This window comes from Oncorhynchus kisutch, linkage group LG26, assembly GCF_002021735.2.
Source record: "Oncorhynchus kisutch isolate 150728-3 linkage group LG26, Okis_V2, whole genome shotgun sequence".
NCBI lineage: Eukaryota > Metazoa > Chordata > Actinopteri > Salmoniformes > Salmonidae > Oncorhynchus > Oncorhynchus kisutch.
In genome coordinates this window covers 13659470-13677133 of record NC_034199.2, presented here as the reverse complement: position 1 = coordinate 13677133, position 17664 = coordinate 13659470, and the positions used below count along the sequence as shown (strand labels likewise).

The 17664-nt window shown below is 40.9% G+C and overlaps 1 protein-coding gene across 4 annotated transcripts; it reads right to left on the bottom strand.

Annotated features, from left to right (window-relative positions):
• Positions 1-74: 74 nt before the first annotated feature.
• Positions 75-8832, bottom strand: LOC109871386 (Bardet-Biedl syndrome 5 protein homolog). Of its 4 annotated transcripts, none has more exons than XM_020462238.2 (11): positions 8628-8832; positions 7103-7185; positions 6884-6949; positions 2289-2338; positions 2070-2197; positions 1789-1924; positions 1594-1689; positions 1302-1364; positions 980-1114; positions 774-857; positions 75-539 (listed from the first exon to the last, which is right to left on the bottom strand). In XM_020462238.2, exons 1-11 carry the CDS (start codon positions 8687-8689, stop codon positions 414-416), a joined length of 1029 nt encoding a protein of 342 aa, XP_020317827.1. In that variant the 5' UTR covers positions 8690-8832; the 3' UTR covers positions 75-413. The 4 variants fall into 4 exon arrangements, with proteins under 4 accessions (XP_020317827.1, XP_020317826.1, XP_031662003.1 ...); XM_020462237.2 differs by lacking the exon at positions 1302-1364 and adding an exon at positions 1399-1461 and having other exon boundaries at positions 78-539; positions 8628-8822; XM_031806143.1 differs by lacking the exon at positions 1302-1364 and adding an exon at positions 1399-1461 and having other exon boundaries at positions 78-539; positions 8737-8800.
• Positions 8833-17664: the final 8832 nt, after the last annotated feature.

Genomic DNA, 17664 nt, shown 5'->3' with positions numbered 1-17664 from the left:
AGAACAAAATTACTAATTTCAAAAACACATTTAAGAAGACATTGTCACAACTAAGAAAGGTCAGACCAAATGTATAATATACTGAAATATTTTATTTCTTCAATCTAAAAAATACAATTCAAAATTCAATGATTAACATTTGCAATATCTACTTAAATTGTACATATAAACATTAACACCAAAACTACACTGTTATATAGAATTATTTTTTATTTAGAAATCATTCTTAAAATTCATGTCACTCATACACGGACCAGGTCTACATCTTTAATATATACATCAAGACCTTTCAATTGACAAAATACATTGTACATTTACAAATGGTTCTGAAAAACAGTCGTGTCAATTGTGCCATTTGAGAGGGAGGATTTCAGGAACTAGGTTAATCTAACTCGCCTATCAGTGTTCATGCTTCAGCCCATGACTTCCCAGAGTCCTTGAAGTGTGAACCCCTCCTTCAATTTTTCAACTGCAATTCCCAGCTCCTCAGAAAACATAGGTTCCCGGTCTTGTTGCTTATTGCCATCAGCAAAGTAAGCCTTAAAAGCAAACAAATAGAAATCAGTTATCACAATGGCATTAAATAGGAGGTTAAGTGTTTAAGCCATCTTACAAAGTACACCTCAGTCTGTATAAACATGGTAGCACTAGACAACACCAAAGTCATGTTTGCAGTATGTTGTGTAACATGATTTTAACAACCTGCTATTTTCAGATTGTGAAAACAAATCAGACTCCCAAAGGGAGTTGACAGTTTGGATAAGCACACTCACAGTGAAAGCATCAGTCTGCTCATCGGGTTCAATTTCCACATCATCGGGGGGCTGGTCCACTGTCAGCTCCTCCAGTGGCTGAGGCTGGAATCATTGTTGGGAGAGAGAATACTTCTTGTTGAAACATGGCAAAGCCATTACACATCGAACTGCATTAATTGTGATATTTTCATCAATGTGTGGTCACTTGTATAATATATGAGTACCTTTTCCTCCATCTCATAGTCCACTCCAAAGATGGGGTTGGCAGAGTAGACTTTGTGCAGCGAGTTGATCTCTTTAACTGCATCTTGAAGCTTATCCATTGGGTCGATCTTAAATCCAAGCACATATCCTCCAGTCTACAAACAAAGACGACGTATGTACTCAGGAGTATGTCAATGGTATGCAAGAGACAAGTTCTTCGCTCTGTATTTTATGTCATGTTTTAAAGCTGATACTACAGCACAGATATTCTACATATCCTATTAAATGACTACACAATAAGTCAAATACTAGATCGGATACATCTCAAATGATCACAATTACCTGATGAAAGCTTTCTATCACCAAAGCCAGACCAAACTTTGAGTCTCTTACTCTGATGGAACTCTTTGGGAAAGAAAGTGACAATGATCACAATTACCTGCTGAGAGCTTTCTATCACCAAAGCTAGGCCAAACTTTGAGTCTCTTATTCTGATGGAACGCTACGGGGAAGAGAGGTGACAATAAGGAAAATAGATGATCACTTTCAATACCCTAAAAGACGTTGTCAATTTGTTAGGTTGGACATGACAGCAGATTTGTTTTATGACTTCTTTTTGTTTTACGCCACTTACAATTTGAAGATAGGGAATGCTGACGTTGAAGCTCTCGTTCATATTGGCATGCCACACGATCCGAACATTGGTGATGAAAAAGGTCCCTAGATTACCCTACAAATATACAATTCAGAACAGAACATTTTATTGAAAGAGCATGAAACACGTTTTTATTTGAAATACTTCCTGAAGGATTAGCTAGTTGATGTGTACCTGGTCACTGGATAAATTCCACACTCCGTTGATTTTGTCATACACTTCCTCTCGAGGCAAAAGCCTCAATTGTTTATTTTGAATAAGAGCTCCTCTCAGCTTCAGGTCACGGTACATTTTAGAGGTCTCATAAGCCCTGGAGCAGAGGGATATGGACAATTAGGTGACGAGACATTCAATTCAACTCAGCAGTGACTTGACTGAATCCTATCTCATAACATAATCTGGAAAAGTGTAACAACTTCCACAAGGGTAATTTCTTGTTTTCTATGTATAAATACCTGTGAACAGCAATGACAGATGTAAATAGTCTTGGACTCCCTGGAACCACATTGGTGAAAATGAACTCAAATCTTGTATTGTTAGACTTTGTCAAGATATACAGTGCTTCAGTCTGGCCTCTCAATTTCTGAAAAAGAACAGTCTTAGTATAAATGGTGACATCAAGGCAAATCTACCCATAAAGTAAATTGATAGACAGTCCAATACAGTATACGTACAGAGTTAGCTGTCCTTGTTGTGATGTTAATAATGGAATTGTATCCAACAGCTATGAAACAAAGAAGATGAATGTCACTCTTTTTTTTTTTGAGAAACCATACCAGCTGGGTTGTTCCACAAAAATAGTGCCTTTTATGATTTGATATTTTAAGTTGAAATTGTGCACCAATTTGGAATTTTAGAAGCCTGTTATATTAAATGAAGTGCCCTTTAATATAGACCATATGGAGATTTCAATAAATCTGAGACTTGCTAAAGTGCCAAAATTCAGCATTTTGACATCCCTCTGCACACGGTGCACCCTCTGCGACTTCTATGAAGATTTTAACCCACTTAACCTCAACATCTCTCAAAGTTTTCACCATCACTGTAATGCCCTAGTTATTTTTGTTGCCTTGACATAGTCATTTCTGAAGATTATTATTGATTTAAAGTGATTAATTTACATCGGTCTCTCATTTTAATTAAGGTCAACCCTGCTACGTGACATGAACTCTCGTTTTAATATGGTGAAACTATTCCTTAAATATTTTTTCCTAAAGAAACATTGGACATCTACAGTTGATGTTGGAAGATTACATACACCTTAGCCAAATATATTTAAACTCAGTTTTTCACAATTTCTGAAATTTAATCGTAGTAAACATTCCCTGTCTTATGTCAGTTAGGATCACCACTTTATTTTAATAATGTGAAATGTTAGAATAATAGTAGAGATAATGATTTATTTCAGCTTTTATTTCTTTCGTCACATTCCCAGTGGGTCAGAAGTTTACATACACTCAATTAGTATTTGGTAGCATTGCCTTTAAATTGTTAAACTTGGGTCAAACGTTTTGGGTAGCCTTCCACAAGCTTCCCACAATAAATTGGGTGAATTTTGTCCCATACTTCCTGACAGAGCTGGTGTAACCGAGTCAGGCTTGTAGCCCTCCTTGCTCGCACACACTTTTTCAGTTCTGACCACACATTTTCTATAGGATTAAGGTCAGGCCTTTGTGATGGCCACTCTAATACCTTGACATTGCTGTCCTTAAGCCATTTTGACACAACTTTGGAAGTATGCTTGGGATCATTGTCCATTTGGAAGAACTATTTGCCAAGCTTTAACTTCCTGACTGATGTCTTGAGATGTTGCTTCGATATATCAACATAATTTTCCTACCTCATGATGCCATCTATTTTGTGAAGTGCACCAGTCCCTCCTGCAGCAAAGCACTCCCACAACATGATGCTGCCACCCCTGTGCTTCATGGTTGGGATGGTGTTCTTCGGCTTGCAAGCATCTCCCTTTTCCTCCAAACATAATGATGGTCATTATGACCAAACAGTTCTATTTTTGTTTAATCAGACCAGAGGACATTTCTCCAAAAAATGCAAACCCAAGTGCAGTTGCAAACCGTAGTCTGGCTTTATTTTAATGGTGGTTTTGGAGCAGTGTCTTCTCCTTGCTGAGCGGACTTTTAGTTTATGTCAATATAGGACTCGTTTTACTGTGGATATAGATACATTTGTACCTGTTTCCTCCAGCATCTTCACAAGGACCTTTGCTGTTGTTCTGGGATTGATTTGCACTTTTCGCACCAAAGTACGTTCATCTCTAGGAGACAGAACACATCTCCTTCCTGAGCAGTATGACGGCTGCGTGGTCCCATGGTGTTTATACTTGCGTAGTATTGTTTGTACAGATGAACGTTGTACCTTCAGGCGTTTGGAAATTGCTCCCACGGATGAATGAGACTTGTGAAGGTCTACAAATTTGTTTTCTATGGTCTTGGCTGATTTCTTTTGATTTTCCCATGATGTCAAGCAAATAGGCACTGAGTTTGAAGGTAGGCCTTGAAATACATCCACAGGCATACCTCCAATTGACTCATGTTATGTCAATTAGCCTATCAGAAGCTTCTAAAGCCATGACATCATTTTCTGTCATTTTCCAAGGTGTTTAAAGGCACAGTCAATTTAGTGTATGTAAACTTCTGACCCACTGGAATTGTGATACAGTGAATTATAAGTGAAATAATCTGTGTAAACAATTGTTGGAAAAATTACTTGTGTCATGCACAAAGTAGATGTCCTAACCGACTTGCCAAAACTATAGTTTGTTGCCAAGAAATTTGTGGAGTAGTTGAAAAGCGAGTTTTAATGACTCCAACCTAAGTGTATGTCAGTCAGGAAAGCCAAAGGTTAGCTTTATCAAACAAAAATTTGCATCCTGTAGCTCTAACTCCAAAAACTTTTGGGACATCGTAAAGTCCATGGAGAACAAGAGCAACTCCTCCCAGCTGCCCACTGCACTGAGGCTAAGTAACACTGTCAACACCGATAAATCCACGATAATCGAGAATTTCAATAAGCATTTCTCTACGGCTGGCCATGCTTTCCTCCTGGCTACCCCAACCCCGGCCAACAACAGCTCTGCACCCCCCGCAGCTACTTGCCCGAGCCTCCCCAGCTTCTCCTTCACCCAAATCCAGATAGCAGTTCTGAAAGAGCTGCAAAACCTGGACCAGTACAAATCAGCTGAGTTAGACAATCTAGACCCTCTCTTTCTAAAATGTTCCGCCGCCATTGTTGCAACTCCTAATATCAGTCTGTTCAACCTCTCTTTCGTATCATCTGAGATCCCCAAAGATTGGAAAGCTGCCACGGTCATCCCCCTCTTCAAAGGGGGTGACACTGTAGACCTATATCCATCCTGCCCTGCCTTTCTAAAGTCTTCGAAAGCCAAATTAACAAACAGATCACTGACCATTTCAAATCCCACCGTACCTTCTCCGCTGTGCAATCCGGTTTCCGAGCTGGTCAAAGATGCACCTCAGCCACGCTCAAGGTCCTAAATGATATCATAACCGCCATCGATAAAAGATTGAAGATGGCTGCACAGTACATCGACCTGGCCAAGGCTTTCGACTCTGTCAATCACCGTATTCTTATCGGCAGACTCAACAGCCATGGTTACTTCTCAGAGTTCAGTGTGTCAAATCGGAGAGCCTGTTGCCCGGACCTCTGGCAGTCTCTATGGGGGTACCACAGGGTTAAATTCTCGGGCCGACTCTTTTCTCTATATATATCAACGATGACGCTCTTGCTGCGAGTGATTCCCTGATACACCTCTACGCAGACGACACCATTCTGTATACATCTGGCCCTTCTTTGGACACTGTGTTAACAAACCTCCAAACGAGCTTCAATGCCATACAACACTCCTTCCATGGCCTCCAACTGCTCTTAAAACGCTAGCAAAACTAAATGCATACTTTTCAACCGTTCGCTGCCCGCACCTGCCCGCCCAACTAGCATCACTACTCTGGACGGTTCAAATACCTAGGTGTCTGGCTAGACTGTAAACTCTCCTTCCAGACTCACATTAAACATCTCCAATCCAAAATTAAATCTAGAATCAGCTTTCTATTTCGCAACAAAGCCTACTTCACCCACGCCGCCAAACATACCCGAGTAAAACAGACTATCCTACCGATCCTCGATTTCGGCAATGTCATTTACAAAATAGCCTCCAACACTCTACTCAGCAAACTGGATGCAGTCTATCACAGTGCCATCTGTTTTGTCACCAAAGCCCCATATACCACCCACCACTGCGACCTGTATGCTCTAGCTGGCTGGCCCTTGCTACGTATTAGTCACCAGACCCACTGACTACACGTCATCTATAAGTCTTTGCTAGGTAAAGCTCCGCCTTATCTCATCTCACTGATCACAATAACCATACCCACCCGTAGCACGCGCTCCAGCAGGTATATCTCACTCGTCATCCCCAAAGCCAACAACTCCTTTGGTCGCCTTTCCTTCCAGTTCTCTGCTGCCAATGACTGGAACGAATGGCAAAAATCGCTGAAGCTGGAGACTTATATTTCCCTCACTAACTTTAAACATCAGCTATCTGAGCAGCTAACCAATCACTGCAGCTATAGATAGCCCAACTGTAAATACCCCTCTAATCTACCTACCTCATCCCCATATTGTTTTTTAAAACTTTTCTGCTCTTTTGCACACCAGTATTTCTACTTGCACATCATCATCTGCACATTTATCACCCCAGTGTTAATTTGCTAAATTGTAATTACTTCGCTATTATGGCCTATTTATTGCCTTACCTCCTCCATTTGCACACACATTTTTGTCTATTTTCTGGTGGAATGTGAGTGGGTCGGGCATAGCACGTCAACCCTGTTACCCATAGATAGACAGGCTAGAAATGTTTTAACAATAAAACATGTTTTGTTAAGGTTGCATTAAATTGCCACTCCGTTGCACCCAACAAGCTTCCATTCCCCCTGTCAGAAGGGGATTTATGTCTCATTTAAGAAGAAATCCTCTATGGTCAAACCTGTTACTTTATTTGGCACTTCCTAAAGTAATTCTATTTAAAACGTCTTGAGATTACCAAGTTATACTTCTCAAAAGGCACAGAATCTTTGTGGCCCACTGTAGTACCATCATAATCCAAAAGCAGGCTAAATGAATTGAGAATAATTAGAATAATTAATGTTTTCCTTTTGCAGTGTGTTTGCTCCTCTAGCCATGTCAAGGAAAGATAAATACATGTACATAACTAGTTAGGTCTACTCACACAAATTGACTCTTGGCAGAGCCAAAGAATGCCAGATGATCCTCAGATTTGTTACCAGGAGCCTCCCTGCAAGTAAGGAGTAAGCATTGTATAATTAGTGCAAACGCCCATAACCACATGGTTGCTGGTTCAAGTCCCACATTATCTGGCTGTTTACCTCTCCCCCTCAATTGCTACATTGGTGTCAGTAGTGGGATAGACATGCTACATTTACTTTACCTCGATCCCCATTGTTTCCTTTGGTGTCTTCAATGGAATCAAGGCAGTCTATCAAGACCTCGCCAGGTCGCGTTTTCATTTGCCTGTAAATAAAAACAGTTGTAGCTAGTCAGTGTTTTCCTATGTAAGCCAGATTAATTCTAGCCAGTAGCTGCTTTTAGTAACGTGAGTGTATTTACATATACTAGCGTTGCTCCCATTGTATTTGGCTGCACAAAAACAGTCAGCGGGAAGCCAGAAGTTAAATAACATTCAATTTCAACTTATTGTGCCAGTGGGCAGGACGGTTGGTAATTATGACGAGGGTAATTAGAGACAAAATATCTAAAGGAATGTATTTTTAAACAGACTTCCCAAACGTTATAGATCCACTTCCCTCATCAAAATAAAAGTTATTTCTGCAATTTTTATTTAACTCAGTTAAGAACAAATAGTTATTTACAATGACAGCCTAGGAACAGTGGGTTAACTGCCTTGTTCAGGGGCAGAACAACACATTTTTACCTTGTCGGCTCAGGGATTCGATCTAGCAACCACTAGGCTACCTGCTGCCCCATGTGCACTATGTGGACAAAAAAATGAATAATTTGTGGGGGACTTTTATTTTGACATGAGGTAAGCAGAGAGGGAGTGGGTCTACAACACATTTGGGGAGTATGTTTAATAATACTAAAGATCCTCTATTATATTAAGATATTTGCATGACTGCTCTAACAATGGAAATGCATGTCCTCAATGATGGAAGCCAGGTGGGACCATTGAAGTCAATGAGAGAGCAGATACACGTGTGAACAACAGGCCATAAATATTGATAAGAGGACTCATCTTTGTATCTCCATTTTCTTCTTCCTCATTGGCTGATTGCTTCCAACTCAGGAATCCCCACCCAGTTCATTATTTTAAAATGAAGCCCTCAATAGCAATGTCCATGCTAAAACGGGTTATATCCACGAGGAGTCCTCTATCTTCTAACATATGACGACAGGCACAACTCCAATATAAAATCATTTAGTGGTAATTTGCCGAAATGGCACGTGCACCCACTTATATCAGTCCATTCCTAACAACGTAACCATTATGATAGTATAAATGATAAAATAAGCCTTATGTAGCAAATTAGCAATTACATTTTTTGTTGACCAAATTCGACAGTCTCTCAATGACCTCCCATACACAAATTCCTCACTTCATGGACAGATTTTTGGGCCGAGTAAAAACTCTTGCTTCGCCTCTTCCTATATGATAAGAATTTCCTTGTGATATTTTGTCTCAAATCCCCCCGTCATCATAACTAACTGTCCTGCCCACAGGCACAGTAAATTTACATTTTATTTAACTTTATTTAACTGTATTGTGCAGGCCAATACAATAGGAATAAACGCTAGTGTATGTAAATACAAAAGCGTTGAAAAGCAGAAATCTAGCCAGCTATCAAACGGCTACGGCTAGGTCCCCCTTTGCTTTGCACTCTGCTGCATATCTTTATGCTAACTTAGCATTGCCGGTGAGCAATTAAATAACTTACTGTGCGGTTATATCGAATCTAACATCTCTATCCTCCCAGAGAACATCCAACATAGACGCCATGATATTAGAACAACAACAGGTAGCTAATGTATTTAAATCATTATTACTAATCTTCTCCAGACAAGATGGCCAGCCAAAGATTACGCGTCTTCCTCGTTCCCATTCCCTGTTGCCCTGGCAACATTACTACGGTAAGCACAAAGGACATAATAGAAAAGCAAACTGCGTTTCTTCTTAGTAGACAGTTCACCTTGCTTATAATAATGGTGTTCAAGGTCAACGTGTGTCATCAGCACTACAAACACACTACAAACACAGAATGCTAATTCTGGCAACATTACCTGTTCATCTGACAGTGAATTAATAAAGAAATAAAGAAACAAACACCACATTCAATGTTAGAATAAAAACAAATACAAAACAGTATCATTAAAACCCGTCAACTAAAAATGTGGTGATTCATTTCAAAGTTAGCTTGTGCAACAGTGATGTGCAATTTCCAACCAACTTGTTTTCCAAAATACTTTGTCAGAAAAATGCATAGTTGTATACTAGAGGCAGTCAGTGCTGTTTATGATGAGGGAGGACACATTTCTAGTACAGCATGTTGGATGACTGTCATTCATATTCCATTCACCCAGTTCAATGTAACATCGATAGGTTTAGGCTACTACATTATACTCAAATCTTATCTAGGGTGTAATAATTAATCCAACAGTTGCAAACAAGAGTTTCTATTGGACAAATTCAGCTATTTTTTTTATCCCCGTTTCATTTGCTTCCGTTTAAGAAACATTTTTCAACAGGATCGGTGGAATGAATACACCCCTGATCACGCATAAACACAGTTCACTTTCATAACAGCCACGCTGTATTCATTCTAGCCTCTATGCACTCTTCTCCTTTCACCTTTTCCCTTCGTTTGTGGACTTCAATGAAAAACACATCAGCTGTATGTGACCAGGCCAAAAAAAAAAATCTAACCAAAGCATGTCATAACTGCTACACACAGCGTACATCGTGGGTAAATGCTGAGCAGTGATCAATGAATAGGTGGGTAAATGCTGAGCAATGATCAAGATGACAGGAGGCAAGAAATGCAAATGGAAAAAACTGTGTTTACCTGCGTTTACCCTCCAATACATAACTGATTTATAAGTGCATATACATATGATGTACAAAGAACGTTACTAGTGGACCAAGAAAGTGTTCATTCATCCATTGAATTCACTGAGAGATTGTACAACAAAGTGTACATCGGAGATATTACTATTTTTTTCAGCTCCTGTGATTCTGGACCCCAACACCGCAAACCACTGGCTCTCTGTCTGATCATCGGACCAATGTCAGTGTATATATATATATATATTGGCACATGAATGAAGGTCCCTGACAACCCAGAGAGGAATCCAAAATATTACCAGGTACTGGGCTCTGAGAGGATCAGCTCAGGAAAATAAACTGAGAGGTGGATGTGGGAGACCATCCTCTCTGCTCTATAGGGGTGGTTACTGAGTCCATAGAAAGAAATAATGAGCTGAGTTTATTATCAAACAATGGAGTCTGGACTATACTGCTATGAAGTGGTGAGTATTCAGATGGAAGTGGTAACATTCTCACTCTGCAGAGGAGACCCCAGAGAATCAGACTGCAGCTTGACAAGGCGAGGTGTCCTTCTGGGACTCTGAAGACATGACACATGTTAGAGTTGTGTCAATTCGAATCTGGTATCAGGATAAATATGACACTGAATCACCGATTGTATACTATGTATTTTTATTAGCTAAGCAATAAGTGGTAAATGCAATTTTCGTATATACGGGCTCTCTGTCCCACCTCGCAGGGCAAACAGAGAACTGACTTGTTCCTGACAAAGATATTATAATATACCCTGATGACAGAAGTAGTTCCTGCTTCTGAGCCGGCCTGTCAGAGTAGAGACTGGGCGTGGTTTAGACTCACCCAGCCTATCGTTGATTGTTGGCACAGAGGCTGGTCCCAGCCCCCTAAACGCTTCAGTTGATAGATGTAACTGTTGCTGTGAAGAATATCTATGCGCTCATGCTCGATACCGTTATCTCGCACCTGGCTCCTGTTATCTAACAAAAGACTGTTTGTGCTCGCAACACTACGTTCTGAATGTGCCCCCCCAACTCATTGCACAGTTCCTGTCTTCATGTTGTTCTGTATTTTTCCATCATGAGAAAGGCCCTTGGCCCTGAAACTGTTAACAATGTTTCAAGTCAGCTATGTTGCATAACACATACATACATCCACACAAGCCAACAGCAGATAATATTCAATCACCTATATGGTAACGGGCTATAGTGCATAACACAGAATCCTCATACACAAATCAACACTTTTGAGCATGTTTACTGAGAGACTGTACCCACACATCCACTTTGATAACACCACTCCTATGCAGATCTGCCAATCAGAGGTCTCGTGTGTGTGTGTGTGTGTGTGTGTGTGTGTGTGTGTGTGTGTGTGTGTGTGTGTGTGTGTGTGTGTGTGTGTGTGTGTGTGTGTGTGTGTGATAGAGGTTTAGACTCACCCACGGTAGATTTGTATTTTTGTGTTTGAATAAATAACCATTTTGAATGTGCATATAGTTTCTTTCAGAAGAAGGCACAACATAATAGCAGTAATTAGTCAACAGTGTCAATGATTGTGATTTGACCATGTCATACACACTGTCAATGGTTGTGTTTTTACCTAGTCAAAACCACTCTCAATGGTTGTGATTTTACCCCCTCGAATATACTGTCAATGGTTGTGATTTTACCCCCTCAAATACACTGTCAATGGTTGTGTTTTTACCCTGTCAAAATCACTGTCAATGGTTGTGATTTTACCCTCTCAAATATACTGACAATGGTTGTGATTTTACCCCCTCAAATACACTGTCAATAGTTGTGATTTCACCCTCTGAAATATCCTGTCAATGGTTGTGATTTCACATTCTAAAATATACTGTCAATGGTTGTGATTTCATTCTCTAAAATATACTGACAATGGTTGTGATTTCACAATCTAAAATATACTGTCAATGGTTGGGATTTCACCCTCTAAAATATACAGTCAATGGTTGTGATTTCACCATCTAAAATATACTGTCAATGGTACCTCATTTCTGCTCTCTGAAATGCACCGCTGAAGGTTTGAATGATTTCCTTCCTTTACAAACAAGAAATACACATTTGTTTTGACAATGGTAAAACTGATGACTGTACAACTTGTGGAGCAATGTCAATCACAAAATATAGAAGGAATATGAAATGCTGATCTCTTCAGTACAGAACTGGTCCTTCAATATACCGTACGAACTGCAGAATCTGGTTTGGAACTACGGCAAGGTCTGCTAGTCCCTCCTCGTTTAGGTCGTTTTTTTTGTAACTATGACTGACTGAGAGCACCAGAAGTTGTCAGAGGGAGACGGCTAACCTCCTAACCACTATTTCAGTGCATATTCACACCAGTAGAGCGCAGCATTACTCAGCATTACTCTCAAATTGTACATGTGCCCGAATACAACAGGTGTAAACCTTACTGTGAAATTCTTACTTACAAGCCTTTAACCATCAATGTAGTTTTAAGAAAATAGAGATAAGAAGATATTGACTAAATAAACTTAAGTAAAAAAATATATATAAAGTAGCACAATAAAATAACAAGGCCATATGTATATATATATATTTTTAAACTAGGCAAGTCTGTTAAGATCAAATTCTTATTTACCGGCACAACGCTCTAACCACTAGGCTACCTGCTGCTCCAATGCAGGGTGTACCAGTACCGAGTCAATGTGCAGGGGTAAAGGTTAGTCAAGGTAATATCTACATGTAGGTAGGGGTAAAGATAAGAAACAGCGAGTAGCAGCAGTGTAAAAACAAAGGGGGAGGGTGTCAATGTAAATAGTCCGGTGGCCATTTGATTAACTGTTCAACAATCTTATGGCTTGGGGGTAGAAGCTGTTAAGGCGCCTTTTGGACCTAGACTTGGCACTCTGGTACTGCTTGCCGTGCGGTAGCAGAGAGAACAGTCTATGACTTGGGTCGCATACACGTTTTACTATCCTTGTGGTGACCTAAAATAATTGATTTCCATTCAAAATCCTATTTAGACTAACCCCTAACCCTTACCCTAACCTTAACCCCTCACCCCAACCCAAATTCTAACCTTAATTGTAACCCTGGCCTTTGTCCTCATGGAAACCTGGGAAATGTCTCCATGTGATTTTTCCCCCCTTGTTTTACTATCCCTGTGGAGACTTTTGGGGATTTCCATTACCCAGGAGGATAGTAATACACACACACACAAAGCATTTACCAGAGTCCATGAGGATGTTGGTAGGTTTGTAAGAAGTTGGATGGGGAGCGCAGCACTGGACTTTGACAGAGGTAGACTTCTGTATCCTCCTCTAACAGTAGACCCTGCTCCTGCGCATTATGGCCTGAACTGCATTCCTGTAACTTAAGGTTACTTGCGTAGCCCCCAGAGGTGGGACCAAATCACTATTATTCAAGTCACAAGCTATTCTCAAGACAGAAGGTCCAAGTCTCAAGTCAAGTCCCAAGTAGAACCGGTCGAGTCTTGAGTTAAGTCCAAGTCGTGCATTCTAAGAGCAAGTCAAGTCCCAAGTAGAACCGGTCGAGTCTTGAGTTAAGTCCAAGTCGTGCATTCTAAGAGCAAATCTAGTCATAAGTTGTTTTTTTAGTCAAGTAACACAAAATCTACACAGAAAATGACTTGTTCAACTACAAATCTTTGTCTATTTATTGAGGCTACCAGATAGCCCTTTTCATTATTTTGTCTACAACTCATTTTGATGATGTAATCATTATTTTTTAACAAATTCCAAATGCAAGCTTCATAAGTAAATTATACATTTTGAGCCATTTTTACATACCAAATGACCAGTAGACCTATGCTAGTAATTTTTGCTTGATGCTCCATTGCTGGTGAGCTTGCAGAGTAAACAATTCATATTCTTGATCACCAAACCATTTTTGGAGCTGCATATTTATTTAGGGCAATTCTCTCTCCCTACAATTTGATGTTTGTACTGCACCTGATCCTATAGCTGTACAGAAAATCAGGGATCTGTTTGCTAGCTCAGTGTGCTTCAAACTTTTTGACCAGCAACCCCCAAAAAGGAGTAGTAACTGTTGCAAATTACAATGGACTCATGGTAATTGATTAACATAAACACATTTAGCATCTCTGGGCCTCCACGCCAGGCCTCCACGCATACAATCCTCTAATGCGCTCATTTGGAACATCTACATTTTTAAAAGTATAATAGAATAATTGAATCACAATAAATCCATTATTTATTTCAGGTAGGTCTTAAGAAACACTATGATATGCAGAAAATGTATTTCAGAAGAACAGAATGTTTAGTTTAGTTAAGTTGATTCATTTGACCATTTAAAAAAACATGCAGGCTAAGGTGGGCTAGGGTGTTCCAGGTTAGACTGGGTTTGGTTTACAGGAGTGTTTATTGTTCTGCGCCCCAGATATTTAACTGATTACTTTCCCCATGATAGGTGTTGCTAATGTGTGCTTATACAGGTTCAGGAGTAATGCTGGGAAAGGTACTTTCTTGTCTACTGGATCCTCAGAGTGGAATGAGTTGCCTCTGCCCATAAAAAAAACGACGTCCTCTCTGGGCAGCTTTAAAAACAAAGCAAAAAACAGTTTGATGTCTACTGTGCCCCATATGAATGTACCCTACGATGTAGCTGAAATTAGATAGATGTTCTTCTTCTTTGTTTTTATTAGCTCGGTGTCATACGGTGTTCAATCTTGCCTAGCCTAGCCATCTTGTTTAAGAGGACCACCGTGGAAATAAGTCCCAGACTTTATTGTGTTATCCTCGATGATATTCTGAGTCGGCCTTATCTTACTCCGGTTACTCATAGCCTAGGCTGTAGGCTAGTTCATTTAACAATATTTGCTTGTAATTCCCGTGCCATTATGTACAATTCTTTTATAGAACGAAGAATACAGTTGAACATAGCTGAATAAAATAGAAAGGATATTTTTCCCCAAGCGACTGCAGAGCGAGTGGAGCATTCTGCGTTCTACGTTTTTATAAACGTTGAGCGTTTATAAAAAATGATAATTAAGAAATAGGTCCTATATACTTGATATACAGTTATTTGGCAACTTTAGTTGTTAAACAAACTTTAATGTCTTTAGAAATCAAAACATATAACCTATGGTGGCTGCATGATGTGACTATATTGATGATTTGAAAAGTAACAAAAAAGGCATTCGCTCTGTTTCTCTCATTCCCAATTGGACAAGCAGTTGATATCAAGGCACAAGGCGAGACCCAAATGCAGACACGGGAGGCAGATGGTTGGAGTCTTACAATGTTTAATAATCCAAAGGGGTAGGCAAGAGAATGGTCGTGGACAGGCAAAAAGGTCAAAACCAGATCAGAGTCCAGGAGGTACAGAGTGGCAGACAGGCTCGTGGTCAAGGCAGGCAGAATGGTCAGGCAGGCGGGTACAAAGTCCAGAAATAGGCAAAGGCCAAAACCAGGAGGACTAGAAAATGAGAATGCAAAAAGCACGAGAATGGGTAAAACACTGGTTGACTTGGAAACATCCAAGACGAACTGGCACAGAGAGACAGAAAACACAGGGATAAATTCACTGAGGAAAATAAGCGACACCTGGAAGGGGTGGAGACAATCACAGGAACAAGTGAAACAGATCAGGGTGTGACACTTGATAATATTCCCAGTCCCACCCGTCTTTACATATAGCCTACTAATATATGACTGAAATTTGTTTAGATTTAGGATGGGCCCCAACAAAAACATGTCATTTGTAGCCTAAACTCAGCAAAAAAAGAAACGTCCCTTTTTCAGGACCCTGTCTTTCAAAGATAATTAGTCAAAACCCAAATAACTTCACAGATCTTCATTGTAAAGGGTTCAAACACTGTTTCCCATGCTTGTTCAATGAACCATAAATAATTAATGAGCATGCACCTGCGGAATGGTCGTTAAGACTTAGGACACTAAAAACGCTGTTCTACTGACTCTGAAAAACACCAAAAGAAAGATGCCCAGGGTCCCTGCTCATCTGTGTGAATGTGCCTTAGGCATGCTGCAAGGAGGCATGAGAACTGCAGATGTGGCCAGGGCAATAAATTGCCATGTCCATACTTTGAGATGCCTAAAACAGCTCTACAGGGAGACAGGACGGACAGCTGATCGTCCTTGCAGTGGCAGACCACGTGTAACAACACCTGCACAAGATCGGTACATCCAAACATCTTACTTGTGGGACAGGTACAAGATGGCACCAACAACTGCCCGAGTTACACCAGGACCGCACAATCCCTCCATCAGTGCTCAGACTGTCCGCAATAGACTGAGAGAGGCTGGACAGGGCTTGTAGGCCTGTTGTAAGGCAGGTCCTCACCAGACATCACTGGCAACAACGTCGCCTATGGGCACAAACCCACCGTCGCTGGACCAGACAGGACTGGCAAAAAGTGCTCTTCACTGACGAGTCGCGGTTTTGTCTCACCATGGTGATGGTCAGATTCACGTTTATCGTCGAAGGAATGAGCATTACACCGATGCTTGTACTCTGGAGCGGGATCGATTTGGAGGTGGAGGGTCCGTCAACGTCTGGGGCGGTGTGTCACAGCTTGTTGTCATTGCAAGCAATCTCAACGCTGTGCGTTACAGGGAGGAAATCCTCCTCCCTCATGTGGTACCCTTCCTGCGGTGCCCTTCCTGCAGCGCTTGGTGGAAGAGTGGGGTAACATCTCACAGCAAGAACGGGCAAATCTGGTGCAAATCATAAGGAGGAGATGCACTGCAGTACTTAATGCAGCTGGTGGCCACACCAGATACTGAATGCTACTTTTGATTCTGACACCCCTTTTGTTCAGGGACACATTATTCCATTTCTGTTAGTCACATGTCTGTGGAACTTGTTCAGTTTATGTCTCAGTTGTTGAATCTTGTTATGTTCATACAAATATTTACACATGTTAAGTTCGCTGAAAATAGTCGCAGTTGACAGTGAGAGGACGTTTCTTTTTTTAATATACACTCGAATAGCAAAAGAAGGAAGTGCTTTGTGTGATTACGTTTTTAATATGCCAGGTAGCCTCGGCTACTCCCGTTGTAAAGTGGATTAATGTGCTTCATTTTAGGAGTTGAGAAGTAGCACTAGAAAGATGGGATCCTCCTCTTTTTAATAGTGGCCAGTCAACCCTGTTCCCAGGGTCCTAAACGCTTAATTTAGAGTTATTTGGCAACATAATCGATGACACAAACCTTAGAATGTCTTAGAAATCAAAACATATGAAAATGAAAATGCATGCGCTCTGTCTTGCCTCAGTAGACTGCACATGCTGTTCATTAGTCTTTCATTCACACGTGATAATAGTCTCACCCATCAGACTATTCTAATCTTGCTTTTTCATAAACTAAATCATATCTGTGAAATTTGTTTTGATTTAGAATGGGCCATTATCAGCCAGGCATGCAACCATCAGAACAGGGGCAGGGAAAAAAATTAATGTAATCTGAATGAACTCGAATAGCGAATGGAGGACGCTTTTCCCATGTTTTCTTTTTCATGCCAGCCAGGTAGGCCACTCAGTCACCGTAACAGCCCTGGAGAGGAGAGTGGGCTCCCTCCATCTTCCCTGTGCACAGACTCAAAACGATGGCAGACTCTTTTTGTTGAGCAGGGAATCTGCCTTCCGCCCGAGAGGAGAGAGGGGAAAGAGTCGGACACCGTGTGAGCCATGCCCTGCTCCCCTCATCCACTGGGGACAGACCCCAAGGTCGGTCGCCCCCTTTTTACCCCAGGGGAATCACAAGTGGGGGCCTGGAGCCACTGGTACCAGTATACTGCCCTCTTCCTGTCATGCAGCTACACTGGCTCTTTGCAGGGGATGTCGGACTGGGACAGAAGTTTAAAGCCTCGCCTTTTGTTTCAACAGCTTGTTCGGCTCGATAGAGGCATCCAAGAAGTCAGCCTTCTCCTTGT

Bases quoted from the DNA above. Each gene is read 5' to 3' on its own strand.
- LOC109871386 (XM_020462238.2), bottom strand. From the start codon at position 8,689: ATGGCGTCTATGTTGGATGTTCTCTGGGAGGATAGAGATGTTAGATTC. The intron at 6,950-7,102 runs GTAAAGTAAATG...CCTTACTTGCAG, and splicing joins AGGAAACAATGGGGATCGAG to GGAGGCTCCTGGTAACAAAT. The intron at 1,690-1,788 runs GTACACATCAAC...GTATATTTGTAG, and splicing joins GGAATTTATCCAGTGACCAG to GGTAATCTAGGGACCTTTTT.